A 23,536-nucleotide genomic window follows, 5' to 3' on the forward strand; every position below is an offset into this window, starting at 1 on the left:
CCCCGACCTGCGCTTTGCGATACTCTTATTTCCTCTTCTGTTCAGTGGGCCCGGAACCTCGCGCCTCGCGGAACTGTGTGGCTTAAGTGATGTGAAGGTAAAGCGTTTACAGTAGTTAAAAGCCAGGCTCAACGTGGGGGCACACAAACTGGCAGCTATTTTTTCTGTGGCGCGATGCCTTTGACGTCCTTTTCTTTTGCTGCTTCTCTTACCCTGGAAAAGCCGGCACTGGCCAGTGTCCTACAGCAAGAGTGATGAAAGAATTATGATGGAGATCAAATATTCTAGGTTCTTTTGAACCTAGGCCCCTTACTCGAATACTGTACAGATTGAGACTGCCCTCCGCGCTGTGACTGTTTTCATTCCTTCTCTCCACCACACCCCCTTTTAAGACCATCAGCCTAGACGGGAATGATAGGGCATATTTCTTTTGTAATTTTAAGTTGATTAAATGTAAGAACGAAAGTTTTTTATATAAGCTCTGCTTTTAAAATAACCAAACCAACTTGCTCAGTTACATAATCTGCCTGGCTCTCAAACATCTACAGGTTTGAACTCCAAAAACTCCATTGTGGTAGGGTATTTTATAAAACCTACTTAACATTAGTGTTTAAAAATAATAGTTGTGCTTGCTCTACTGGAAGCATCCCAGTATATATTGTATCTGTATTGGCAGAAAGAAAATATTTAATGAAATCTACAATGTCTATATTTAAGACCCCAGAGGAAAATAAGGAAGGCCTGGAGAAAACACTCAAGAAAATGTAAGATTCAGGAAAATATTTGACTAAGAAGAGATGAAGGTGTCCTTTTGCAGTGAAAATTGTATACGTAGATTGTGGTAGGAAACAAGAATTATTTTTTGCAATTTTAATATCTGCAAAGTACAGTCTAGGGCAAAAGAGGTTCATGAAAAGTAGTTTGACATGCTTAGTAGCAAAATACTGAAGCCATCTGATTTGCAGCATTGAAAGATTTACATATACTTATGTACTAATACACTCAATGGTATGGTCTCCTGGCAGTGCATATTTTGCTACTTTCAACTGTATGTAGAACAATAATTATATAATGTCTGCTGTATGCATGATCTAAGTTTTAAAAATAACTATGAGAAAATTGGCATGTTCCTCCGCCCCAGTTCCTGCTTTTTCTAGCTCTGTGATTGTTATAACAGCCTAGTGAAATTGTATATAGTGTTCCATAGTATAACTAAACCTCTCAAGATCACCTGACTTTCTTGAGCATGTGTGCATATCTTAAGTAACTGGAAAGCAAAGCCCAGATACGTGTTTGCCTCTGAACTAATGCTGTAAGCCTAATAAACATTAAAAGTTGGTCATAAATATTGTCATAGGAAACATAAATAATAATAACATCAAAATATATTAAGCATTTCCCTTAATGCCTAGTATTGGGTTGGCCAAAAAGTACCTTCGGTTTTTTAAGTAAAAAGAAAAGACACGTTTTTCGTTTTCACCAAGAACTTTATTGAACAACGTATTCACCCTTTTGTTCCACTACCTTCTGCCATTTTTCAAGCAACTTCATAATTCCATCTTCCCAAAACTTCTTATCTTTTTGAGCAAAGATCTGTTCCAAGTGCATTTTACAGTCTTCCAGGGAATTGAAATTTTTTCCATTAAGAGAATTTTGTAAAAACTGAAATAAATGGAAATCCGAAGTTGCAATGTCTGGTGAATTTAGCGGATGAATCAGAACTTCCCAGCCAAGCTGTAACAGTTTTTGCCTTGTCATCAAAGAAACATGAGATCTGAGGGCTTCCCTGGTGGCGCAGTGGTTGAGAGTCCGCCTGCCAATGCAGGGGACGCGGGTTCGTGCCCGGGTCCGGGAAGATCCCACATGCCGCAGAGCAGCTGGGCCCATGAGCCATGGCCACTGAGCCTGCGTGTCCGGAGCCTGTACTCCACAATGGGAGAGGCCACGACAGTGAGAGGCCTGCGTACCCAAAAAAAAAAAACCAAAAACATGAGATCTTACGTTATTCTGATGGAAGATTATGCATTTTCTGTTCATTAATTCTGGACACTTTTCGTCGAGTGCTGCTTTCAATTGGTCTAATTGGGAGCAGTACTTGTTGGAATTAATCATGGTTTTCCAGAAGGAGCTCATAATAGAGGACTCCCTTCCAATCCCACCATATATACAACATCACCTTCTTTGGATGAAGACTGAACTTTGGTGTGGTTGGTGGTGGTTCATTTCACTTGCCCCACAATCTCTTCTGTTCCACATTGTTGTACAGTATCCCGTTTTCATTGCCCATCACAATTTGTTTTAAAAATGGAATGTTTTCGTGACGTTTAAGTAGAGAATCTCATGTGGAAATACGGTCAAGAAGTTTTTTTTCACTTAACTTATGTGGAACCCAAGAATCAAAGTGATTCACATAACCAGGCCGGTGCAAATGATTTTCAGCTTTTGATTTGGATATTTTGAATATGTCAGCTATCTCCTGTGTGGTATAACGTTGATTGTTCTCAATTATTGTTTCTATTTGATCGCTATCAACTTCAACTGGTCTACCCGACCGTGAAGCATCATCCAGCGAGAAATCACCAGCAGAAAACTTTGCAAACCACTTTTGACACGTTCGATCAGTCACAGCACCTTCTCCATACACTGCACAAATCTTTTTTTGAGTTTCAGTTGCATTTTTACCTTAATTGAAATAATAAAGCATAATATGCTGAAAATGTTGCTTTTTTCTTCCATCTTCAGTATTAAAATAGCTACATAAAAATTCACCAATTATGGGCTTCCCTGGTGGCGCAGTGGTTGAGAGTCCACCTGCCGATGTAGGGGACGCGGGTTCATGCCCCGGTCCGGGAAGATCCCACATGCCGCGGAGCGGCTGGGCCTGTGAGCCATGGCCGCTGAGCCCGCGCATCCGGAGCCTGTGCTCTGCAACAGGAGAGGCCACAACAGTGAGAGTCCCGCATACCGCAAAAAAAAAAAAAAAAAAATCACCAATTTTGATGTTTTTTTATGTATTTTTTTTAATGCACGCTGATATGACAGCTGTCACATAACGATCTAACAAAATTGTTTCCAATGAAGTTAAAGACAACTAAGTGCTACTAGAGCCATCTTATGGAAAAAACTGAACGAACCTTTTGGCCAACCCAATGTATAGTATAGTAAGCCCCCAATGAGTATTTGTTAAAGAATAAATAAGTGGCATATTATAGAGGCTTTGTGTTGGAAATCCATATTTATTAAGCCTTCCGTATAAAGTACCCGAGGAGGATAAAATTATGCCACAAATATTAATGTAATTTAAAAGCTGCAAATGTAGGTTATTACCAGATTGGCTATCTACTTTGGGCTAATTCTACAATTACAAAGTCTCTAATCCATTTTTTATGAATAACCTGTGTTTTCAGTTTTGTTTTATATTTGATATCACCCCTTGAAAAATTAAATATTTTCCATTGTTTTAAAGTCCTAGGCAGAAGATGGCCAAGGAAAGATGCCTCAAAAAGTCCTTTCAAGATAGTCTTGAAGACATAAAGAAACGAATGAAAGAGAAAAGGAATAAAAACTTGGCAGAGATTGGCAAACGGAAGTCTTTGATAGCTGCACCATGCCAAATAATCAGTAAGAGATTTTCATGTTGTCCTTTACATCACTGTTTAAGATTAGATTTAATAACTGATAAAAAAATTTTTATTGTCTTTTAGCCAACACTTCCACACTGCTAAAAAACTACCAAGACAACAACAGAATGTTAGTCTTAGCTTTGGAAAATGAAAAGTCCAAAGTGAGAGAAGCCCAGGATATCATCTTACAGCTGAGGAAAGAATGTTACTACCTCATGTGTCAGCTGTACACACTGAAAGAAAAACTTACTTCACAACAGACAGAAGAACCTGCTCAGGTATTTTGATCACAAAGGCTCAATTTCTTGGGAAAAATGTTAAAGCCATGAATTAGTAGTTTAGATCAATTTTGTTTTTTAAATTAATTACTGATAGCTCTGTTATTAGTGAAGTGATGAGAACATCTTTCTTCAGTGCTGCAGCCCAGTTGTATGTGGGCCAGTTAAGAAAGCTTCAAGCATATACCTGTAGCTGATTGAGGCTTATACTCGTATAACTTGCTTCTGAAAGCAGGTAGCAAGACAACGTATAAAAGAAATAGTTTAGCCTCTTGCACGGCCAGACCCTTTGAATGGCAGCGATGTGAGTCAGAGGTAGGGGCAACCAAGCCAAAGGTCTAAAAGTGGTTGTGGAAGCAGACTAGTCCAAAAGTTTTAATCAGTGCTATTAATCTTAGCTTTTCTATGTAGTTTTGCTACACCAGTGGGGTTTTGAAAGGACTACGTTGACTGGGGGAGATGGGAAGTATTTAAGCGCTTTATGGAGAATCATTTTTACCTACTAGTTGGCTAAATAAGGACAACTATATATTAACTCCCAAACAAGAAATACCCTGAACATTTTGCGTCTGTTTTTCAGTCTGATTCAGTTTGTGTCCAGGAATGTATAGAAAGGCCAGCCGAAACATAAGAGACGGGGAGAAATTTTGATTTAGGGTCTTATCTGGGTCTCGTCACACATTAATCCCTAGAAGAGAGAGGACAAGCCAGTTTCTCTCCTTTTCCCAGAGGCCACTGCCAGGAAAACTGCATGGGGCAGAGAAAGAAAAGAGCAGTGGTGAGTGTCAGGTGTTAACACTTGGGTGTCCATCTGTTTGCCACACCAGTGAAGACAGTTGTGTTGGCACCTAGGGCAGGAGAAGCCAGAGCCTAGTGATTAGTGTAGGGGTCTGGACTCCAGAAAGGAATTAAGTCACCTCTCCATTGAGAGTCAGAGTCAGTGAAAGAGTTCTTGCTTCCCTGCAACTAAGGTAATTCCATATTTTTTCTGTGTATGACATATATAGAACATGTGTGTGTATACACACACATATGTACACATATAGCAACATATACATACATAATATAGTAGAAAATAGTCTATAAAGATTAGATACGATTTTTTTTTTTTTTACCTTCATGTAGAGGTTATTTGAAATATTTTTCCTTCAGAATATAATCTTTCCTAATTTTTTTTCTTTTTCTTGTTTGGTCAACTAGTGAGGAAAAAAATTTCTCCAAAGACATTTGAATCTTCCTTTTCCCTTTCCAAATTTTTGCTGAAATCACACAGAGTGGTGTCAAGTGAGTACTCAATGAGATAATCACAAAAACAGTGGTGAAAAAATTCTGTTATTGTAGGCCTTTTGACATTTATCAGTGATTTTTGAATATTCATTAAAAGATATCGTTAGTTGCTGGGTGAAAGTATTCCTAGCATTTAAAACATCAGAGTTTGTTTTCTGCCACGTACTCGCTGTATGTATCACTCATTCTCAACCATCATTGTATACGTGTGCATCCTTGTTTATCAAGTCAATTTTGCAGTGCTGGAGAACTTAAAATGCTTTCATAAGAATGTTTTTCTTGGGCTTCCCTGGTGGCGCAGTGGTTGAGAGTCCGCCTGCCAATGCAGGGGACACAGGTTCATGCTCCGGTCCGGGAAGATCCCACATGCCGTGGAGCGGCTGGGCCCGTGAGCCATGGCCGCTGAGCCTGCACGTCTGGAGCCTGTGCTCCGCAACGGGAGAGGCCACAACAGTGAGAGGCCCACATACCACAAAAAAAAAAAGAATGTTTTTCTTGCCTGCCAATAATTAACTTACCTTGTAAGGATTAATCAGAAAGTAATTTCTAATAGCATTTTGTTCCCTAAGTTTTATCATGGCTCTTTTAAATAATTTTTATATCACTCTGTAGTTAAATATCCTCCTTTACTTATCTTCAGTAATAATACTAGCTTTAGAACATTAGCTATATTGATAATAAATTTAAAACTTTTAACAGGATTAAATTTCTAGTTGTTTCTGATGAATAGTTTTAACCTGTTCATTATAATGTCTTCATATTATATGTACATCAAATTTCATAAAACAACTGCACTGAATTGGAATGACTTTTAAGGAATCAGACTGGGCCACTCGTCTTCCTAACAGAGATCTACACACCTTCCTGTGTCTACACTGTGTTCTCTGTTTCCTTCCTGTGCCATTGGCAGAAGTGTCTCTGCTCCTATCCAAGGCCAGTCCCTCCCCTTGTGCATCAGATTCCCTTCTTTTCATCTCCTCTAGGACTTTGCACCCTTCTCCAACATTTACCTCCCTCTACTGAATCGTTCTAGCTACATACAAATGTGCTTCAGTGTCTCTCATCTTAAGAGGAAAAGAAAATAAATGGAACCTCTCCTGATCTCATTCCTCCATCTCATCTCTCTGCTTCCATTCACAGCAGAACTTTTCCAGAGAGAACAGAGCACTTACTGTCTTCCCTTCCTCAGCGTCCCCTAACATTTGAACTCACTCTTACCAGGCTTTCATCCCCACCATTCTGTTGTCACTGTGTGTCAAGGTCACCAAAACCTCCGTGTTACCAGATTCAGGGGTCACTTCTCTTTTTTGTTGGCCTTGAAGTAAAACATAGTACAGGGATAACTCTTTGCTGGAAATACTTTGATCTCTTAGCTTTCTTACCATCATACTCTTTCTGACTGTTCTATGTCCATCTCTTCTGCTGGCTTCTTTACTTTTAAACATCAGTTGTCCTAGGCCCATCTCATCCGCTCCCATAGCTTTAAATATTGTCTGCCTGCTGGTGGCTTCCAAATTTGTAGCTCAAGACCTACACAAACACACACACACACACACACACACACACACACACACACACACACAGTTACTACTTGATATATTCACTTAAATATTTATAAAGGATCTCAAATATATTGCATACAAAGCACAACTCTTTATTTCCCCCTTCCCAAGACATTGGACTTCTGCCTCCCTCTGCAAGTCTTACTCAGCTCAATAAGGCAACCCACCCATTTGCTCAAGTCAGAAGCATAAGAAGCTTCCTTCTCACTCTGTGTCCCTACCTCCACCCCTATTCAATGTGAGTGCACTGTTATCGCAAAGCCTTCCCCTGGGCTTCACCTCCACAGCCATAGGAATCCTGTCCAAGCTGATATGTCTTGCTTGATTTACTATGATGACTTCCTAACAGCCTGTGCCCTTGGCCCTTTTCAATCCATGTTTCACACAGTAAAACATGGATTGTAAACATGGAAGTAAAACTCAGATCATTTTACTTCCCTGCTTAATATTCAAATGACTTCCCATCACACATAGACTAAAATCCAAACTCATGGTTCTCAAGGCCCTACATTATCTGGCCTCTGTGTGCCCACCTCTCACTGGTCTTTTCAGTGACTATGTTCCAGCCCCAGTGGCCTTTCTTTTCTGAGCACAGCAAGGTTTTCCTATATCATGACTTTTGTATCTGCTGTTTCCACTTCTTCCTCCTTCAATGGCTGGCTCTTTGCGTTCTTCAGATTTCAGATGAAAGTCATCCCATCTAAAAGAGACCTCCAACATCAGTTACTCTCTGTCATTTCAACCTGAGTATTTCCTTCATTGCATTTATCACCGTCAGCTTTTTTACATTTCATCTCCCTACACTAGCATGTAAGCTTTAAAAGAGTAGTACTTAATCTATTTTGTAGCTATAGATTCAGTTCCTAGAACAGTCCCTGGCACCATAGCAGACTGTCAATAAGTACTGTTGAATAAATGAATGCTTTGTTATGAATATTTCCATTGTACCAGTGTTTTCTTTGTTTTAATACATTGACAGGACCGGGAAGTATGTCCCTCTGGAATGGACTCCAGTAGCGACAGCAACTCCAGGAATTTACTCGTGGAGGATTTACCGTTAGTATCAAATTCATTATTATGATTATTAATGCCAAGAAGTATTTAATTCTGTGCTCCATTTATGAAAGGAAATTAGCATTATATTGACTCTTATATTTGGGTCTGACGTTCTCTCTAAGAATGTATTTAAGAAATTTTATATGTTGAAATTCTGGGCTATGTAGCCAAGCCAAAGCTTTCTTCTATTTAGTTACTTTTTTGATGTCTAGGAATAAAAAGCTTCTCCTGAATTTTTAAACTATGCCCTTCAGTTATATTTTTCTTGTATCGTGTTTTTATTCTAAGGATTGGTTATTCAAATGATGGTATTTTGCCAGTACTACAAATAGTCTGGTTTAGAAAAGAAATCTAATAAAATATCATATTTAACACAGCTTTCACACTGTCTTGCTAATCCAATTCATTCTTAAATACCATCAGACCATATATACCTTCTTCTTCTCTTGGATTAAGTGTACTTTATTTGTTTACTTATGAATTACTGAGATATAATTAGACACAGTAAAATGCACAGATCTTAATTACACAGTTCAGTGAATTGGACTAACGTATACACCCGTGAACCAAAACCTGAGTTAAGATGCAGAGCATTGCTGTCACTCTGGCCCAGGGTTTCTCAGTCTAAGCGCCTCTGACATTTTGGGCTACCTCATTCTTGCTTGTGGGGCTGTCCCAAGCATTGTGGGATGTTTAGCAGCATCCCTGGTCTCCACCCACTAGAGGCCAATAGCAGCCCCCCTCGAACAGTTATAAGAACCAAAATGTCTCTCAGCATTGCCAAATATCCTGGGGGCGTGGGGGGGAGGGGGAGGTTAACTGTCCCCAGGTGAGAGCTACTGCCATAAGCCATTCCCTCATGTCCCTTTCGAGTCTGTGCCCCCTCCTTGCAGAAGTAATCACTAATATGATTCCTATCCCCATATTAATTTTAATCATGAATAGTTTTTAAACAGTTGAATGTTAAGATGTGACGAAATATTTATGTGGTGATCAAAAAGCAAGATGAGGTAATTGAGTTTTTATAAGGTTTCTAAAATTGTTATTAGTTGGTTGCCATAACTCTGTTACCTAAACTTGTACTTAAGTTTTGATGTCCATAGGGGGAAATTCTCTAGAGAAAATAGAGAATAAAATTATAATTAGAATGAAACAGCCATATTAAAGCATAAAGAATGGAAATTTCTTGTTCCATGAACCAAAGGGGAACAAAATTTTTAAAGAAAATGAACAGTATTAACTTCAGAGGAGTCAGTAGGTAAGCACCGTAGAAGTGTTCACTGCCCACAAATCACAGCTCGGCTAGTGATAATGCAGGCTCCTAAAGAAGGATCTAACTGCATTTCTTTAATGTATTTTATAAGTCGATCTGATTGGCTGTTTCTCCAGTTAAATGAAATGGTGAGTTATGGAACGTTTTCAGGAGGAACTGTCCAATTTGATACATTAGTTCCTCCAGTGGCAGTTGAATGTCAGTCGTAACAAATCAGCCTCCACGTAATCAGCATAAGTGTTTTTTGATTTCCTTTGATATAGAACAGATGTACCGATTTAGAGCGGAATTATGAAATGATAGTAAAGAAAAAAACTTACTTTGTAGAAAATCTTAAAATTTGTTTTTATTACATAATAAATAAATTTTTGTTTTTTATTGGTATTTTCTAAGGCAAGTTCCTCTTCAGGACGCTGACTTTCCAGGACAAGAAGAATTGTTCCAAATAGAAGGTAATACAAATGAAAATCTAAAAATACTGCTAAAGGCAAGATGAGATCTTTGGGAACAAGTAACATAATTAAATTTCTCTAATTTTTATTTGTTTACCTTTTTAAATCTTCTCGTCTGATATTCTGCTCAAAGCAAATATCTGTTTATTTTACACAGAATAACAAGAGTTTTAAAACACATCCATTTATTTTTCCAAATCTATAGTCAGAAACCTTGCCTATAACTGTGGCTGCAGTTTACTGAGCCTACTATGTGTTACGCTCTGTGTTAGGCATTTAACATATGTTACCGCAGTTAACCCTCATAACGACCTTGGAATATATAGGTACAGACAGTCGGAAGGAAGTAAATATTACGCTCCCCAGATTTTTATTTATTTATAGTAAATGTGGGAAAACTACAGGATGAATTTTCGTTAGTTCCATTTTTAACTTTGAATTCTAAGATTCTTGAAATTTAAACTTCCATAAAGTAAAACTATCTTTCTCATTTGTTTTTTTAAATTCTCAGAGCCAGTACCTAATATTTCTCAAGACAGACTGGGATTCGATTTGGATTCAGGTGAAGATAAGTCAACTGATAATGTCTTACCTAGAACTGTATCTCTCCGTCGCAGTTTAAAGAAACATGTCAACAATCCATGTCAGTTCAATGCCTTGGATGATTTTGGAATCAGTCATTTGTCAGAGCAGTTTTTGGAACTGGAAAGAATTAGATTTGTAGACCCACCAGTACATACCCACATACCTGAAAATGTAGAACAAAATTTTTGTCAATGGAACAAGGATCAAATTTACTTATCACCAAGGCTAATTCACCCAGGACGATCTACTAAGACAAAAGAAGACATTTTAGAGTGTAAATTAGACCAAACTAAAAGTAAGCACAGAGCTGCCCAAGGAAGAAAAAGAGAAGAGAAAAGAAAAGCTAACAAAAGGAAAAAAACAAAATCTGTCTCAAAATATAAAGGGAGCAAAAAAAAAACTGTTTCCCAAAAAAAGTTGGATAAATCTGTTACCTCTAGGGATGCTTACAATTTTAATTTGCAAGAGGGTGTTCATCTCACTCCTTTCCGACAAAAAATGAGCAATGATTCTAAAAGAGAAGAAAACAACAATGAATCTGAAGTGAGCATCTGTGAAACAAGTGGTTCAGGAGATGATTCTGATGACCTCTATCTGCCCACGTGCAAGTACAGTCAAGATCTCACCAGTGAATCAGATAGGAGTCCAGTCACCAGGCCTCGATCTAAAAGAGCACTGAAACATAGGGGTGAAAAGGAGACAGAGGGTTCTGAGCCAACAAAAACTCCTCCTAGTAAGTGATTTACTTGTTTGCCTGCATTTTTAATGTTTATGATAAATGATCACTCCCGGTGCTTATATACTATACTTACCATCTGTTTCTCTGGAGGAGGTTACAGACTTACCATCTGTCTCTTTGGGGAAAGTTACAGTCAGATTAAATAGTGGGGGGCTGTGGGGTGGAAATCACAGTTGTGTTGCTTCGACATGCTTTAAGCTAATTTAAATCCTCTTTAAGAACAAATACTACTTGTTATGGAGAAAGCAATTTTATTTTGAGTAAATGAAAGCTTCCAAGGCGAGGAAAAAACTTTTGTGGAGTTTAAGTTGAATTTAAATGCCTATTACACACTCCCCTGAAACATCCCGTTGAAAATGAAATCAAACTTGAATCCAGTGACCTGTAATTTTAATGGCTTTGCTTTATATAGTCAACTTGACAGGAACCACAATTTAAAATAATTTTCTATTTAGTGAAGGTGGCCTAATTAGACCAAGAAAACCTTTTCCTCAATTGATGGGCTTAGTATTCTTTTGTAGGACATTTGTAAAACATCTAAAAACTGTGGCTTAGAAAAATCTTGCTTTTATTGGTTAGATCAAAAAGTAGGCATGGGGGCTTCCCTGGTGGTGCAGTGGTTGAGAGTCCGCCTGCCGATGCAGGGGACACGGGTGCGTGCCCCGGTCCGGGAGGATCCCACGTGCTGCGGAGCGACTGGGCCCGTGGGCCATGGCCGCTGAGCCTGCGCGTCCGCAGCCTGTGCTCTGCAACGGGAGAGGCCGCAACAGTGGGAGGCCCGCGTACCGCAAAAAAAAAAAAAAAAGTAGGCATGGTTCAAATGTTGATGATACAGCTTGCACCTGCCCACAGAGATTCTCATCTGGGAATTTTAGTCTGGAGAAACTAACATAAACAGGCAGGTTTTATTCCCCAAATATTGTTATGCTAGTTCATTTGATCCTCAGAACAACTCTGTGACATGTAGGGTGTGATCATGCTTGTCTTGTTTATAAGGAAACTGAAACCTAAAAAAGCTAAATGACTTTCCAAGGTCAACCAGTTAGGTGGTGGTAGCATGCAAATATCTTTTTAAAAAAATATGCTGTAGGGCTTCCCTTCCCTAGTGGCGCAGTTGTTGTGAGTCCGCCTGCCGGTGCGTGGGACACGGGTTCGTGCCCTGGTCCGGGAAGATCCCACATGCCGCGGAGCGGCTGGGCCTGTGAGCCATGGCCGCTGAGCCTGCACGTCCGGAGCCTGTGCTCCGCAACGGGAGAGGCCACAACAGCGAGAGGCCCGCGTACCGCAAAAAAAAAAAAAAAAATGCTGTAATGATTTTAGAGTAAATCAAACAAGATTGGCAAAATATTTATAATCATTGAAGCTGGGTAACTGGGGGCTTATTATACTGGTGTCCCCGTCTTTGTGTATACTTGAAATATTTCATAATAAGTTTTTAAAAGAAAAAAAAATACACTCTAAGATAGTGTTACTCAGAATTTGGTCCCCAGACCATCAGTATCAGCATTACCTGGAAACTTCTTAGAAAAGCAGAATCTCAGGCCATTCCCCACATCCTTGATTCAGAATCTGTATCTCTCTAACAAAATCCCCAGAAGATCTGTATATGCTTTGAAGTTTTAGAAGCTTTATTCCGGAATATAGCAACTGATCTGATGTTGTTGTTTAACCATATTTTCCAAACCAAAAGTTGTAATAATTAGTATGGTACAAGATGCTTATGTAGGGACAAGAAAGACAGAATATTTGAATCCCAAATAACCCTGGACAATGGTTAATAAGTATAAAGTCATTTTACAGTTACAATTTAGTTTTTCTTGGGAAATGATTTGCTTTTTGAAACTATTTTAAGAGCTTGTTTGTCTTATAGTGTTCTTACCTGTGTGCTGGGTAGCTGTCTCCCAATATAGATGTAGCCCCAAGTAGAATAACTTGGATGTTTATGACAGGAAAAGCATTGGGTAACTGTTTAACCGACTAGCTTTACTAGAGGGAACACCTTTTCTCCTGGTTTACCCAGAGAATACGATTTAGAATTCTCATTTATTTAATAGAATGAGTTTGTGTGGCTTTATAAGACAATAAGAAGTCACTTGATGATAAACTTAGGAATTGAAAGAGATTGAGGCCTGGATGATTCTAAAGAGCAAGGTGTGACTAAATGAAATTGCATAGTTTAAACTGAATCATTGTGCCCAAGCTATCCTAGAAGAATTTTAATTTTTTCTTTAATTTTTAAGAATTTTAAGTTTTAGTAAACTATTGTTTTAGTCAGTTCTTCACAGCTACAATAATTAATATTTCAGTGTTATCTGGGAGGAAAAAATGGTGAACAAGTTTTTAAAAATCTGTGTTATAAAATGCTGGATTTTGTATACTTTTAAGATGTGTAATTGCATACAGTTTTAGTTCCTGTGTTTGCTTGTTTGTTTTTTGGAACCATATTCAATAAAACTTGTTTTCTGTAGGTGCACTACCTGAAACTCACCAGTCACCTCATTTTCACCTGAAGGATATCACAAATGTCCCCTTGTATCCTGTAGTGAAAACCAGAAAACTTTCTCTTTCTCCAAAAAAGAATGTAGAAAGCCCACCAGTGTCTTTGCATAAACGTAGGTGCACAGCCAGTGTGAACTATAAGGAACCCACGCTCGCTTCGTAAGTATTTGGCTTGTGGGAGCTAACTTTTAATGATACACATGGGGGGATTAAGGTTATGGACCTTATTTGAAATACACCATTTTGATGAAAATCTGAACCGGGAATATTAACAATGGCATACTCTACAGTAAATTTATACTGAAGAGTAAGTTAGTATTGGGATGCTTATAATTATGCCTACGAGTTCTCTTTACTCTTACAGGAAACTGAGAAGAGGGGACCCTTTTACAGATTTGTGTTTCTTGAACTCGCCTATTTTTAAGCAGAAAAAGGATTCCAGACGCAGTTCTAAAAAAAAAAAAGCATGAAGCGAGTACAATGAAGCGTTTGTTGGATGTTGTTTAAATTCATCCTACACCCTCTTCTGTGGTGCCGAGAGAATCTGTAAGATACTGTTCAAGTGGGTTGAACTACTGCCATAGAATATTCTCTTGACAGGACTCTAGATCGTGAACATTTCTTCAAAACTATGCTTCAAATGTGATGGTTTTTCTTAAACCTTTGATATATTTGGTTTATTTTTTCTTTTAGGTATAAATAATTGGACTTAAGCACTGTAATAGTTTAGATTTTTTATACTGCCTAATTTTAGTCAAAATGTATCTTATACCAGCATTTGGAAATTAATGTTTCTTCAGATTAAGATGTTTTAATTATAAGGCATCTTTATTTTTCCCTTAAGTAGGTAATACTATGATTGAATGAATGATTTTTGAAGACAGGCTGAGGATATTTTGAAACTCTTTGTACAATATTTGAACAAAATAAATCCTTGTCATTCACAGTAGCGTGTACCCTAAGCTGTTTGTGGATCCCTTATACTATTGTTGTATTTGGTTTTTCAGATAAAATGTGTATTAGATCATGATCAGAGAATTGATGGTTGCTTAGGCTCAGGGACCAGGTAAGTGATTGGCTCTGAACCCCCAGCTCCAGGCATACATTGTTCATAGGGATACCTCAGCAAAATCACAAATCATTGTGTCATGGCCTTTCAGTATAGTTACTTGTTTAGTCAAAAACGCCAAATGTTAAATGTGTGAATGCTAAGGGCTTTTTTGTATTTTTGATCAATTCCTAAGGCCATGGCCGGTGGCACCACCAATGACAAAAGTGAGGGATGCTCAAACTTGAGGAAGCCATGAATTCGCTCAAGCTAGGTCTTCAGAGAAGTGAAGCCAGTTTGCAACCAAACAAACCTGGGACCAGGCTGTAGAGAGCAGACTGTGGCCAGAGCTGGAGTGGGTCTGGCCTGGCTTAAACTGTGCTCCAGCCTAACAAGGAAAAACCAGCTGGTTTTGGGTCTCTGCCTTTGCCTTTAAATCATGATGTGACTTCTTTTCCCCAAGGTTCCTAATTGAAGAGTAAAATTTTAACTAGTTTAAAAAAAAATTAATTCAGTGAGAGGGAATTAGTTCAGTTCTGAGAGTTTGAAGACTACATTTGTATATACCTCTGTAAAATTTAAAGTTATTCATTTTTAAAGAGCAATAAAGTTTGTATAAGATTAGTGCTTGTGTTCTTCTTCCGTTCTTTAAATATCAGAGGTAGCATATCTCCCTGGTCATCTTTCTCTCCAGCCTTTACCACTCTCGCCCTTGTTGGACATTTCTCTCCCAAACCTTGGTTTTCTCTGTAGTCCTCACCCCCATAGGTCTCCCATCCTCACACGTCTCTTCTCTTTCAGCTTCTCGTTGTGGAACCGTCCTGTCCATGATCAACAATTTCTGTTTTACTGGGTGACTCTTCTAACCCTGACCTCAAGTTTTCTTGACTGCGACTCCACATCTTTCTGCATTCCATGCCAGTCACACCCAAAATCCTTTCCATCAGCCCAAGTTTTCCTGTCCCTGAAGGAATCACTGGTTCATATGCCCTACTCTCCCATCACAGTCTCTTATTTTTCTAGTTTGTTTGTTCAGCCGCTGCTCTTACAGCTGTTCTTTGAATTCATGGAAACTCTAGAATGACTATCTTAATTAAGATTGAATACAAAGTAAAGTTTAATTTCTCAGTCACAGTTGCTGCATTTCAAGTGCTCAGTAGCCACATGTGGCTCCAGTGGTTACCATACTGGGGACAATGCAGATGTACAACATTCCCGTCACCCCAGAAAGTTCTATTGCATGACGTTGCTCTAGGCCAGCACTGTGCAAACTGCAGACTACGGACCGAATTCAGCCCTCTGCCTGCTTTCATATGGTCTGAAAATGTTTTTTATGTCTTTAAATCAAAAACTTGCTATCGGGGGCTTCCCTGGTGGCGGAGTGGTTGCGAGTCTGCCTGCCGATGCAGGGGACACGGGTTTGTGCCCCGGTCCGGGAAGATCCCACATGCCGCGGAGCGGCTGGGCCCGTGAGCCATGGCCGCTGAGCCTGCGCGTCCGGAGCCTGTGCTCCGCAACCGGAGAAACCACAACAGTGAGAGGCCCGCGTACCACACACACAAAAAAAACTTGCTATCGATTCTGACGATAGAAAACACTAACTTTGAATCCCTATTAGTACTTATATAATGTCCTTCATTTTGCCTCTTGCAAAGGCTTGCAAAGTCTAAAATATTTACTCTTGAGCCCTTTACCCCAAAAGCTTGCCAACTCCTGCTACCTTTGACTGCCTTTCCTATGACTTTATAGATCTTTCTCTTCTGATGGTTTTTCATCTATCTTTGATCCTCACCTTCCCTTCATCTCCAAAATCAATTATTTTTCTAAATGTGGTGGTTTTATACTTTTACAGTTTTTGTATTTTAATATTATTGTAGCGTTTATCCATAGACTATTAAGATTGTTTTGTGTTTTAACATTTTTACATGAATGTTATATTGTATATATCTTTTTGCAACTACTTTTAGCTCAACATTGTGTTTTTAGATTTGTCCACATTGGCAGATATAGATTATTTTCATCGGTGTACAGAATGTTATTATATAAATAAACCAGACTTATTCTTCTTTTGATAAACATTTTGCTTCCACTTTTTCATTATCATAAATTAGTGCTGCACTGAATATTCTATATTCTTGTATGTGTGTAAATAAGTTTCCGTGGAGTTAGTACCTAGAAGTAGGGTTGCTTTCTAAATGGTGGTACCAATTCTCCAGACACAAGGAGTATATCATTTTCCAAACAGCAAATTTTTTTAAATTTAAATATGTATTTACTTTTTTTTTTTTCAGTATACTTGATTTACAATGTTGTGTTAGTTTCAGGTGTACAGCAAAGTGATTCAGTTATATATATAACCTGTAATGGAGATTCTTCTTATAGGTTATTACGAGATATTGAACATAGTTCCCTGTGCTATACAATAGGTCCTTCTTGTTTATTTTATATATAGTGTGTATCTGTTAATCACAAACTCCTAATTTAACCCTCCCTCCCCCACCTTTCCCTTTTGGTAACCATAAGTTTGATTTCTTTGACCATGAGTCTATTTCTATTTTGTAAATAAGTTCATTTGTATCACTTTTTAGATTCCACATGTAAGTGATATCATATGGTATTTGTGTTTCTCTGACTTCACTCAGTATGATAATCTCTAGGTCCATCCATGTTGCTGCAAATGGCATTATTTCGTTCTGTTTTATGGCTGAGTAATATTCCATTGTATATATGTACCACATCTTCTTTATCCATTCATCCGTCAATGCACATTTACGTTGCTTCCATATCTTGGCTGTTACAAAATAATGCTGCTATGAATGTTGGGGTGCACGTCTTTTTGAGTTAGACTTTTGTCTGTATATATGCCCAAGAGTGGAATTGCTAGATCATATGGTAATTCTGTTTTTAGTTTTTTAAGGAATCTCCATACTGTTCTCTATGTTGGCTGCACCAATTTACATTCCCACCAACAGTGTAGGAGGGTTCCTTTTTCTCCATAGCCTCCCCAGCATTTATTATTTGTAGACATTTTGATGATGGCCATTCTGACTGGTGTGAGGTGATACCCCATTGTAGTTTTGATTTGCATTTCTCTTGTACTTAGCGATGTTGAGCATCTTTTCATGTGCCTTTTGGCCATCTGTATGTCTTCTTTGGAGAAATGTCTATTTAGGTTGTCTTCCCATTTTTTGATTGGGTTGTTTGTTTTTTTCTCTTGATATTTAGCTGCATGAGCTGTTTCTATATTTTGGAAATTAAGACCTTGTCTGAGGCATCCTTTGCAAATATTTTCTCCCATTCCGTAGGTTGTCTTTTTGTTTATGGTTTCCTTTGCTGTACAAAAGGTTTTTAAGTTTAATTAGGGCCCATTTGTTTATTTTTGCATTTGTTTCCATTACTCTAGGACGGGGTCCCCAACCCCCCAGGCTGCGCAGCAGGAGGTGAGCGGTGAGCGAGCAGAACTTCATCTGCCGCTCCCCATCGCTCACATTACCGCCTGAACTATCTCCATGCACCCCGCCTCAGTCTGTGGAAAAACTGTCTTCCACAAAACTGGTCCCTGGTGCCAAAAAGGTTGGGGACCACTGCTCTAGGAGACTGATCCAAAAAAATATTGCTGCAGTTTATATCAGAGTGTTCTGCCTATGTTTTCCTCTAGGAGTTTTATAGTTTCCAGTCTTACATTTAGGTCTTTAATCCACTTTGAGTTTATTTTTGTGTATGGTGTTAGAGAATGTTCTAATTTCATTCTTGTACATGTAACTGTCCAGTTTTCCCAGCACCACTTATTGAAGAGCCTGTCTTTTCTCCATTGTATATTATTGCTTCCTTTGTCATAGATTAATTGACCATAAGTGCATGGGTTTATATGTGGGCTTTCTATCCTGTTTCATTGATCTATGTATATGTTTCTGTTCCAGTACCATACGGTTTTGATTACTGTAGCATTGTAGTTTGCTCTGAAGATAGGGAGCCTGATTCGTCCAGCTTCATTTTTCTGTCTCAAGATTGTTTTGGCTATTTGGATTCTTTTTTGTTTCCACAAAAACTTTTAAATTTTTTGTTCTAGTTCTGTGAAAAATGCCATTGGTAATTTGATAGAGATTGCATTGAATCTGTATATTGCCTTAGGCAGTATGTCATTTTAGCAATATTGATTGTTCCAAGAACATGGTATATCATTCCATCTGTTGTGTCATCTTCAGTTGCTTTCATCAGCATCTTATAGTTTTCAAAGTATGGGTCTTTTGCCTCCCTAAGTAGGTTTATTCCTAGGCACTTTATTCTTTTTGATGCAATTCTAAATGGGATTGTTTCCTTAATTTCTCTTTCTGATAGTTCCTTCTTAGTTTATAGAAATGCAACAGATTTCTGTATATTAATTTTTGTATCCTGCAACTTTACCAAATTCATTGATGAGCTCTAGTAGTTTTCTGGTGGCATGTTAGGATTTTCTATGTATAGTATCATGTCATCTGCAAACAGTGACAGTTTTACCTCTTCCTTTCCCAGTTGGATTCTTTTTCTTTTTTTCTCTGATAGGTGTGGCTAGGGCTTCCAAAGTTATGTTGAATAAAAGTGACGAGAAGACTTCCCTGGTGATCCAGTGGTTAAGACTCCATGCTTCCACTGTAGGGGGCACGGGTTTGACCTCTGGTTGGGGAAGTTCTGCATGCTACGTGGTGCAGCCAAAAAAAAAAAACAAAAAAAATGGTGAGAGTGGGCATCCTTGTCTTGTTGCTGATCTTAGAGGGAATGCTTTAAACTCTTCACCATTTGAGTATGTTGTTAGGTGTGGCTTTGTCTTATCTGGCCTTTGTTATGTTGAGGTTGTTTCCCTCTATGCCCACTTTCTGGAGAGTTTTTATCATAAGTGGATATTGAATTTTGTCAAAAGCTCTTTCTGCATCTATTGAGATGATCGTATGGCTTTTCTTACTGTGGTGTATTGCATTGATTGATTTCCGGATATTGAAAAATCCTTGCATTCCTGGGATAAATCCCACTTGACCATGGTGTATGATTCTTTTAATGTATTGTTGGGTTCAGTTTGCTAATATTTTGTTGAGGATTTTTGCATCTGTGTTCATGAGTGATATTGGCCTGTAATTTTCTTTTCTTGTGATATCTTTGTCTGGTTTTGGTAGCCTCATAGAATGAGTTTGGAAATGTTCCTTCCTCTGCAACTTTTTGGAATAATTTCAGAACGATAGGCATTAACTCTAAATGTTTGGTAGGAGTCACCTGTGAAGCCATCTAGTCCTGGACTTTTCTTTCTTGGGAGTTTTTTTATTACTGACTCAATTTCAGTACTGGTAAATGGTCTGTTCAGATTTTTTATTTCTTCCCAGTGTAGTCTTGGGAGATTGTACCTTTCTAAGAATTTGTCCATTTTTTATAGGTTGTCCATTTTATTGGCTTATGGTTGCTTGTAGTACTCTCTTATGGTCCTTTGTATTTCTCTGGTGTTGGTTGTAACTCCGTTTTCATTTATGATTTTATTGATTTGGGCCCTCTCCCTTTTTTTCTTGATGATTCTGGCTAAAGGTTTATCAATTTTGTTTATCTTTTCAAAGAACCAGCTTTTAGTTTTATTGATTTTTTAATTGTTTTTTTAATCTCTATTTCGTTTATTTCTGCTCTGATATTGTGATGTCTTTCCTTCTACTAACTTTGGGTTTTGTTTGTTCTTTCTGTAGTTGCTTTAGGTGTAAGGTTAGGTTGTTTGTTTGAGATTGTATCTCTATAAATTTCCCTCTTACAACTGTTTTTGCTCTATCCCATAGGTTTTGTATTGTCATGTTTCCATTTTCATTTGTCTCTAGGTACTTTTTGATTTCCTTTTTAATTTCTTCAGTGATACATTGGTTGTTTAGTAGCATATTGTTTAGCCTATATGCTTTTGTGTTTTCTGCAGTTTTTTTTCTTGTAGTTGATTTCTAGTTTCCTAGTGTTGCAGTTGGAAAAGATGCTTGATATGTTTTAAATTTTTCTAAGTTTACTGAAGACTGTTTTGTGGCCTAGCCTGTGATCTGTCCTGGAGAGTGTTCCATGTGCACTTGAAAAGAATGCATATTCTGCTGCTTTCAGGTGGAGTGCCCTATAAATAGCAATTAAATACATTTGATCTAATATGTCAGTAAAGGTCTGTGTTCCCTTATTGACTTTCTGTCTGAATGATCTGTCCATTGATGTAAGTGGGGTGTTAAAGTCCCCTACTATTATTATGTTACTGTTGATTTCTCCTTTTATGTCCATTAATATCTACCTTATATATTAAGGTGCTCCTATGTTGGGTGCGTATATATTTACAGTTGTTATATCTTCTTGAATTGATCTCTTGGTCATTATACAATGTCCTTCTTTGTCTCTTGTAACAGTCTTTATTTTAAAGTCTGTTTTGTCTGATATAAATATTTTTATATACTTTCTTTTGATTTCCATTTGCATCTAATATCTTTTTCCATCCCCTCAACTTTCAGTCTGTATGTGTCTCTAGATCTGAATGAGTCTCTTGTAAGCAGCATATATATGGGTCTTATTTTTGTATCCGTTCTGGCAATCTATGTCTTTTGGTTGGAGCATTTAGTCCATTTACATTTAAGGTAATTATTGATATATATGTTCTTATGACAGTTTTTAATTGTTTTAGATTTCTTTTTGTAGGTTTTTTTTTCACCCTTTTATTCTCTTACGATTGGATAACTGTCTTTACTTTTGGATTCCTTTCCTTTTTTGTGTGTGTATATCTATTATAGATTTATGTTTTGTCCTTACTGTGAGGTTTTTGTTTTAAGTTGCTGTTCTCTTAATTTCAAATGCATTTTAAAATCCTGCATTTGTACTCACCTCCCCTCACGATTACTGTTTTTGATATCATATTTTACATCTAATTGTTTTCTGTATCCCTTAACTGCTTATTGTGGATACAGATGATTTTTCTGCTTTTGTCTTTTAACCTCCCTACTAGCTTTGTATGTGGATGATTTCCTACCTTTATGTTGGCCTTTACCAGTGAGCGTTTTCATTGGGTAATTTTCCTGTTTCTATTTGTGGCCCTTTCTTTTTTCCTAGAGAAGTTCCTTTAGCATTTTTATAAAGCTGGTTTGGTGGTGCTGAATTCTTTCAGCTTTTGCTTGTCTGTAAAGCTTTTGATTTCTCTATCAAATCTGAATTAGCGCCTTGCTAAGCAGAGTATTCTTGTTTATAGGTTTTTCGCCTTCATCACTGTAAATGTATCATGCCACCCACTTTCTGGCCTGCAGAGTTTCTGCTGAAAAATCAGCTGATAGCCTTATGAGGGTTCCCTTGTATGTTATTTGTTGCTTTTTCCTTGTTGCTTTTACTATTCTCCCTTTATCTTTAATTTTTGGCATTTTGATTACCATTTGTCTTGGTGTGCCCCTCTTTGGGTTAATCCAGTATGGGACTCTGTGCTTCCTGGACTTGGCTGACTTTCCATTCCCTGGTTAGGGAAGTTTTCAGCTTTATCTCTTCAAATATCTTCTCAACCCTTTCTCTCTTCTCTTTCTGGGACCCCTATAATGCAGATATTAGTGAGCTTGACGTTGTGCCAGGAGTCTCTCAAACTGTCCTCATTTCTTTTCATTCTTTTCTCTTTTTTATGTACAGCAGCATTGAATTCCACGATTCTGTCTTCCGACTCACTGATCTTTTCTTCTGTTCTACTATTGATTCCTTCTAGTGTATGTTTCATTTCAGTGATTTTATTCTTCATCTCTGGTTGTTTTTTATGATTTCGAACTCCTTGTTAAAAACTTCTAACTTCTCACTCTGTGCATCCATCCTCCTCCTGAGTTCTTTAATCATCTTTATGATCAATACTCTGAACACTTTCTCCAGTAAATTGCCTATCTCCACCTTGCTTAGTTCTTCTGGAGTTTTATCTCACTCCTTTATCTGGAACATATTCGTCACCCGCCTCATTTTGTTTAAGTTGCTATTTCTATTTTTATGTATGTGGTAGGTTGATTATGTATGTGGTAGGTTCTCAGCCTTGGAGAAGTGGCCCTCTATAGGAGGCATCCTCTGCGTCCCAGCAGGGCACCCCCCTCTCATCCCCCAAGCGATAAGCTCTAGGGGTCCCTCTAAGAGGGCTGCCTCGGTCCTTATGTTGTGGCAGGCTGACTATGTGGGTGGTCTGGTAGGCTTGGTTGGCCCCCACTCTGGTTGCCAGGCCTTGCCTTGTGAGGATGCTACTGGCTGCTGTTTAGGGGCCTGGTTACAGGGAGGCTGGTTGTGGAACACTAGGGTGCCCCAGGCCTAGTACTGGTTCACTGGTGGGCAGAGTTAGGATCCCAAAGACTCTGGGACTTTTGCCCACACACTGGCAGTTGAAGCCAGACCCTGGGGTTAGTGCTGGGACTACTGGCAGTCAAGGCTAGCTCCCGGAGTCTGGCTGCAGGGCCCTGGGGTCCCCAAACTCATTTCAGATCGTTGGGGGAGGGAACAGTTCCTGCCACTTGGGTATGAAGTCCAGGGTATCCTGAAGGTTACTTTGGCCTGCTAGTGGGCAGAGCCATGGCCCAGCTGGTCCCAGGGAAGGGTCTGGCCTGAATTGGCAGACTGGTTGCACAGGCTGTGGGGTCATACTTTGCTTTCTTCTGGTTCTACCCCCTCATGGTTGAGGCTGAAATAGAGGCTTGAGTAGGCTTCCTGGCAGGAAGGGCCAGTGCCTGCCCATTGGTGGGTGGAGCTGGGTCCTGGCCCTCTGGTGGGCCAGGCCATGTCTAGGGGCCTTTCTAGAGGAGGCTGTGTGCCTAGGAAGTCTTTATGCAGGCTTTCTGCTTATGGGTGCAGCTATGTTAGTAATTTGGCATGAGGCATCCTAGCACTGGCACCTACAGGCTGTTGGGTGGGGCCAGGTCTTGGCACTAGTAAGCCAAGACGTCAGCCATCAGGAGAGTTCATATGGTTGAATGTTCCTAAATGTATCTGCCACCAGTGTCTATGTCCCCAGGGTGAGTCGTGGCAGCCCCTGCCTTGCCAGGAGACTCCCGAGACCAGCAGGTAGATCTGTCCCAGGCTCTTATTAAGTCACTGCTTTTGCCCTGGGTCCTGGTGTGTGCGAGATCTTGTGTGCACCCTCCAAGAATGGAGTCTGTGTTTTCCCC

General features: G+C 38.9%; 1 protein-coding gene across 1 annotated transcript; it reads left to right on the forward strand.

Moving 5' to 3' along the window:
- The first annotated feature begins 709 nt into the window (after nucleotides 1-709).
- SGO1 (shugoshin 1) lies at nucleotides 710-13,913 on the forward strand. Its single transcript, XM_060149111.1, has 8 exons — nucleotides 710-764; nucleotides 3,467-3,621; nucleotides 3,705-3,901; nucleotides 7,730-7,806; nucleotides 9,473-9,531; nucleotides 10,043-10,849; nucleotides 13,324-13,513; nucleotides 13,719-13,913. Exons 2-8 carry the CDS (start codon nucleotides 3,480-3,482, stop codon nucleotides 13,822-13,824), a joined length of 1,578 nt encoding a protein of 525 aa, XP_060005094.1. The 5' UTR covers nucleotides 710-764; nucleotides 3,467-3,479; the 3' UTR covers nucleotides 13,825-13,913.
- Nucleotides 13,914-23,536: the final 9,623 nt, after the last annotated feature.

The sequence above is a fragment of the Lagenorhynchus albirostris genome, chromosome 5 (genome assembly GCF_949774975.1).
Source record: "Lagenorhynchus albirostris chromosome 5, mLagAlb1.1, whole genome shotgun sequence".
Classification (NCBI taxonomy): domain Eukaryota; kingdom Metazoa; phylum Chordata; class Mammalia; order Artiodactyla; family Delphinidae; genus Lagenorhynchus; species Lagenorhynchus albirostris.

Excerpts from the sequence above, each read along its gene's own strand:
- SGO1 (XM_060149111.1), top strand. The coding sequence starts at position 3,480 with ATGGCCAAGGAAAGATGCCTCAAAAAGTCCTTTCAAGATAGTCTTGAA. Across the intron at positions 3,902-7,729 it reads AGACAGAAGAACCTGCTCAG|GACCGGGAAGTATGTCCCTC; the intron begins GTATTTTGATCA and ends ATACATTGACAG. Across the intron at positions 10,850-13,323 it reads GCCAACAAAAACTCCTCCTA|GTGCACTACCTGAAACTCAC; the intron begins GTAAGTGATTTA and ends TGTTTTCTGTAG.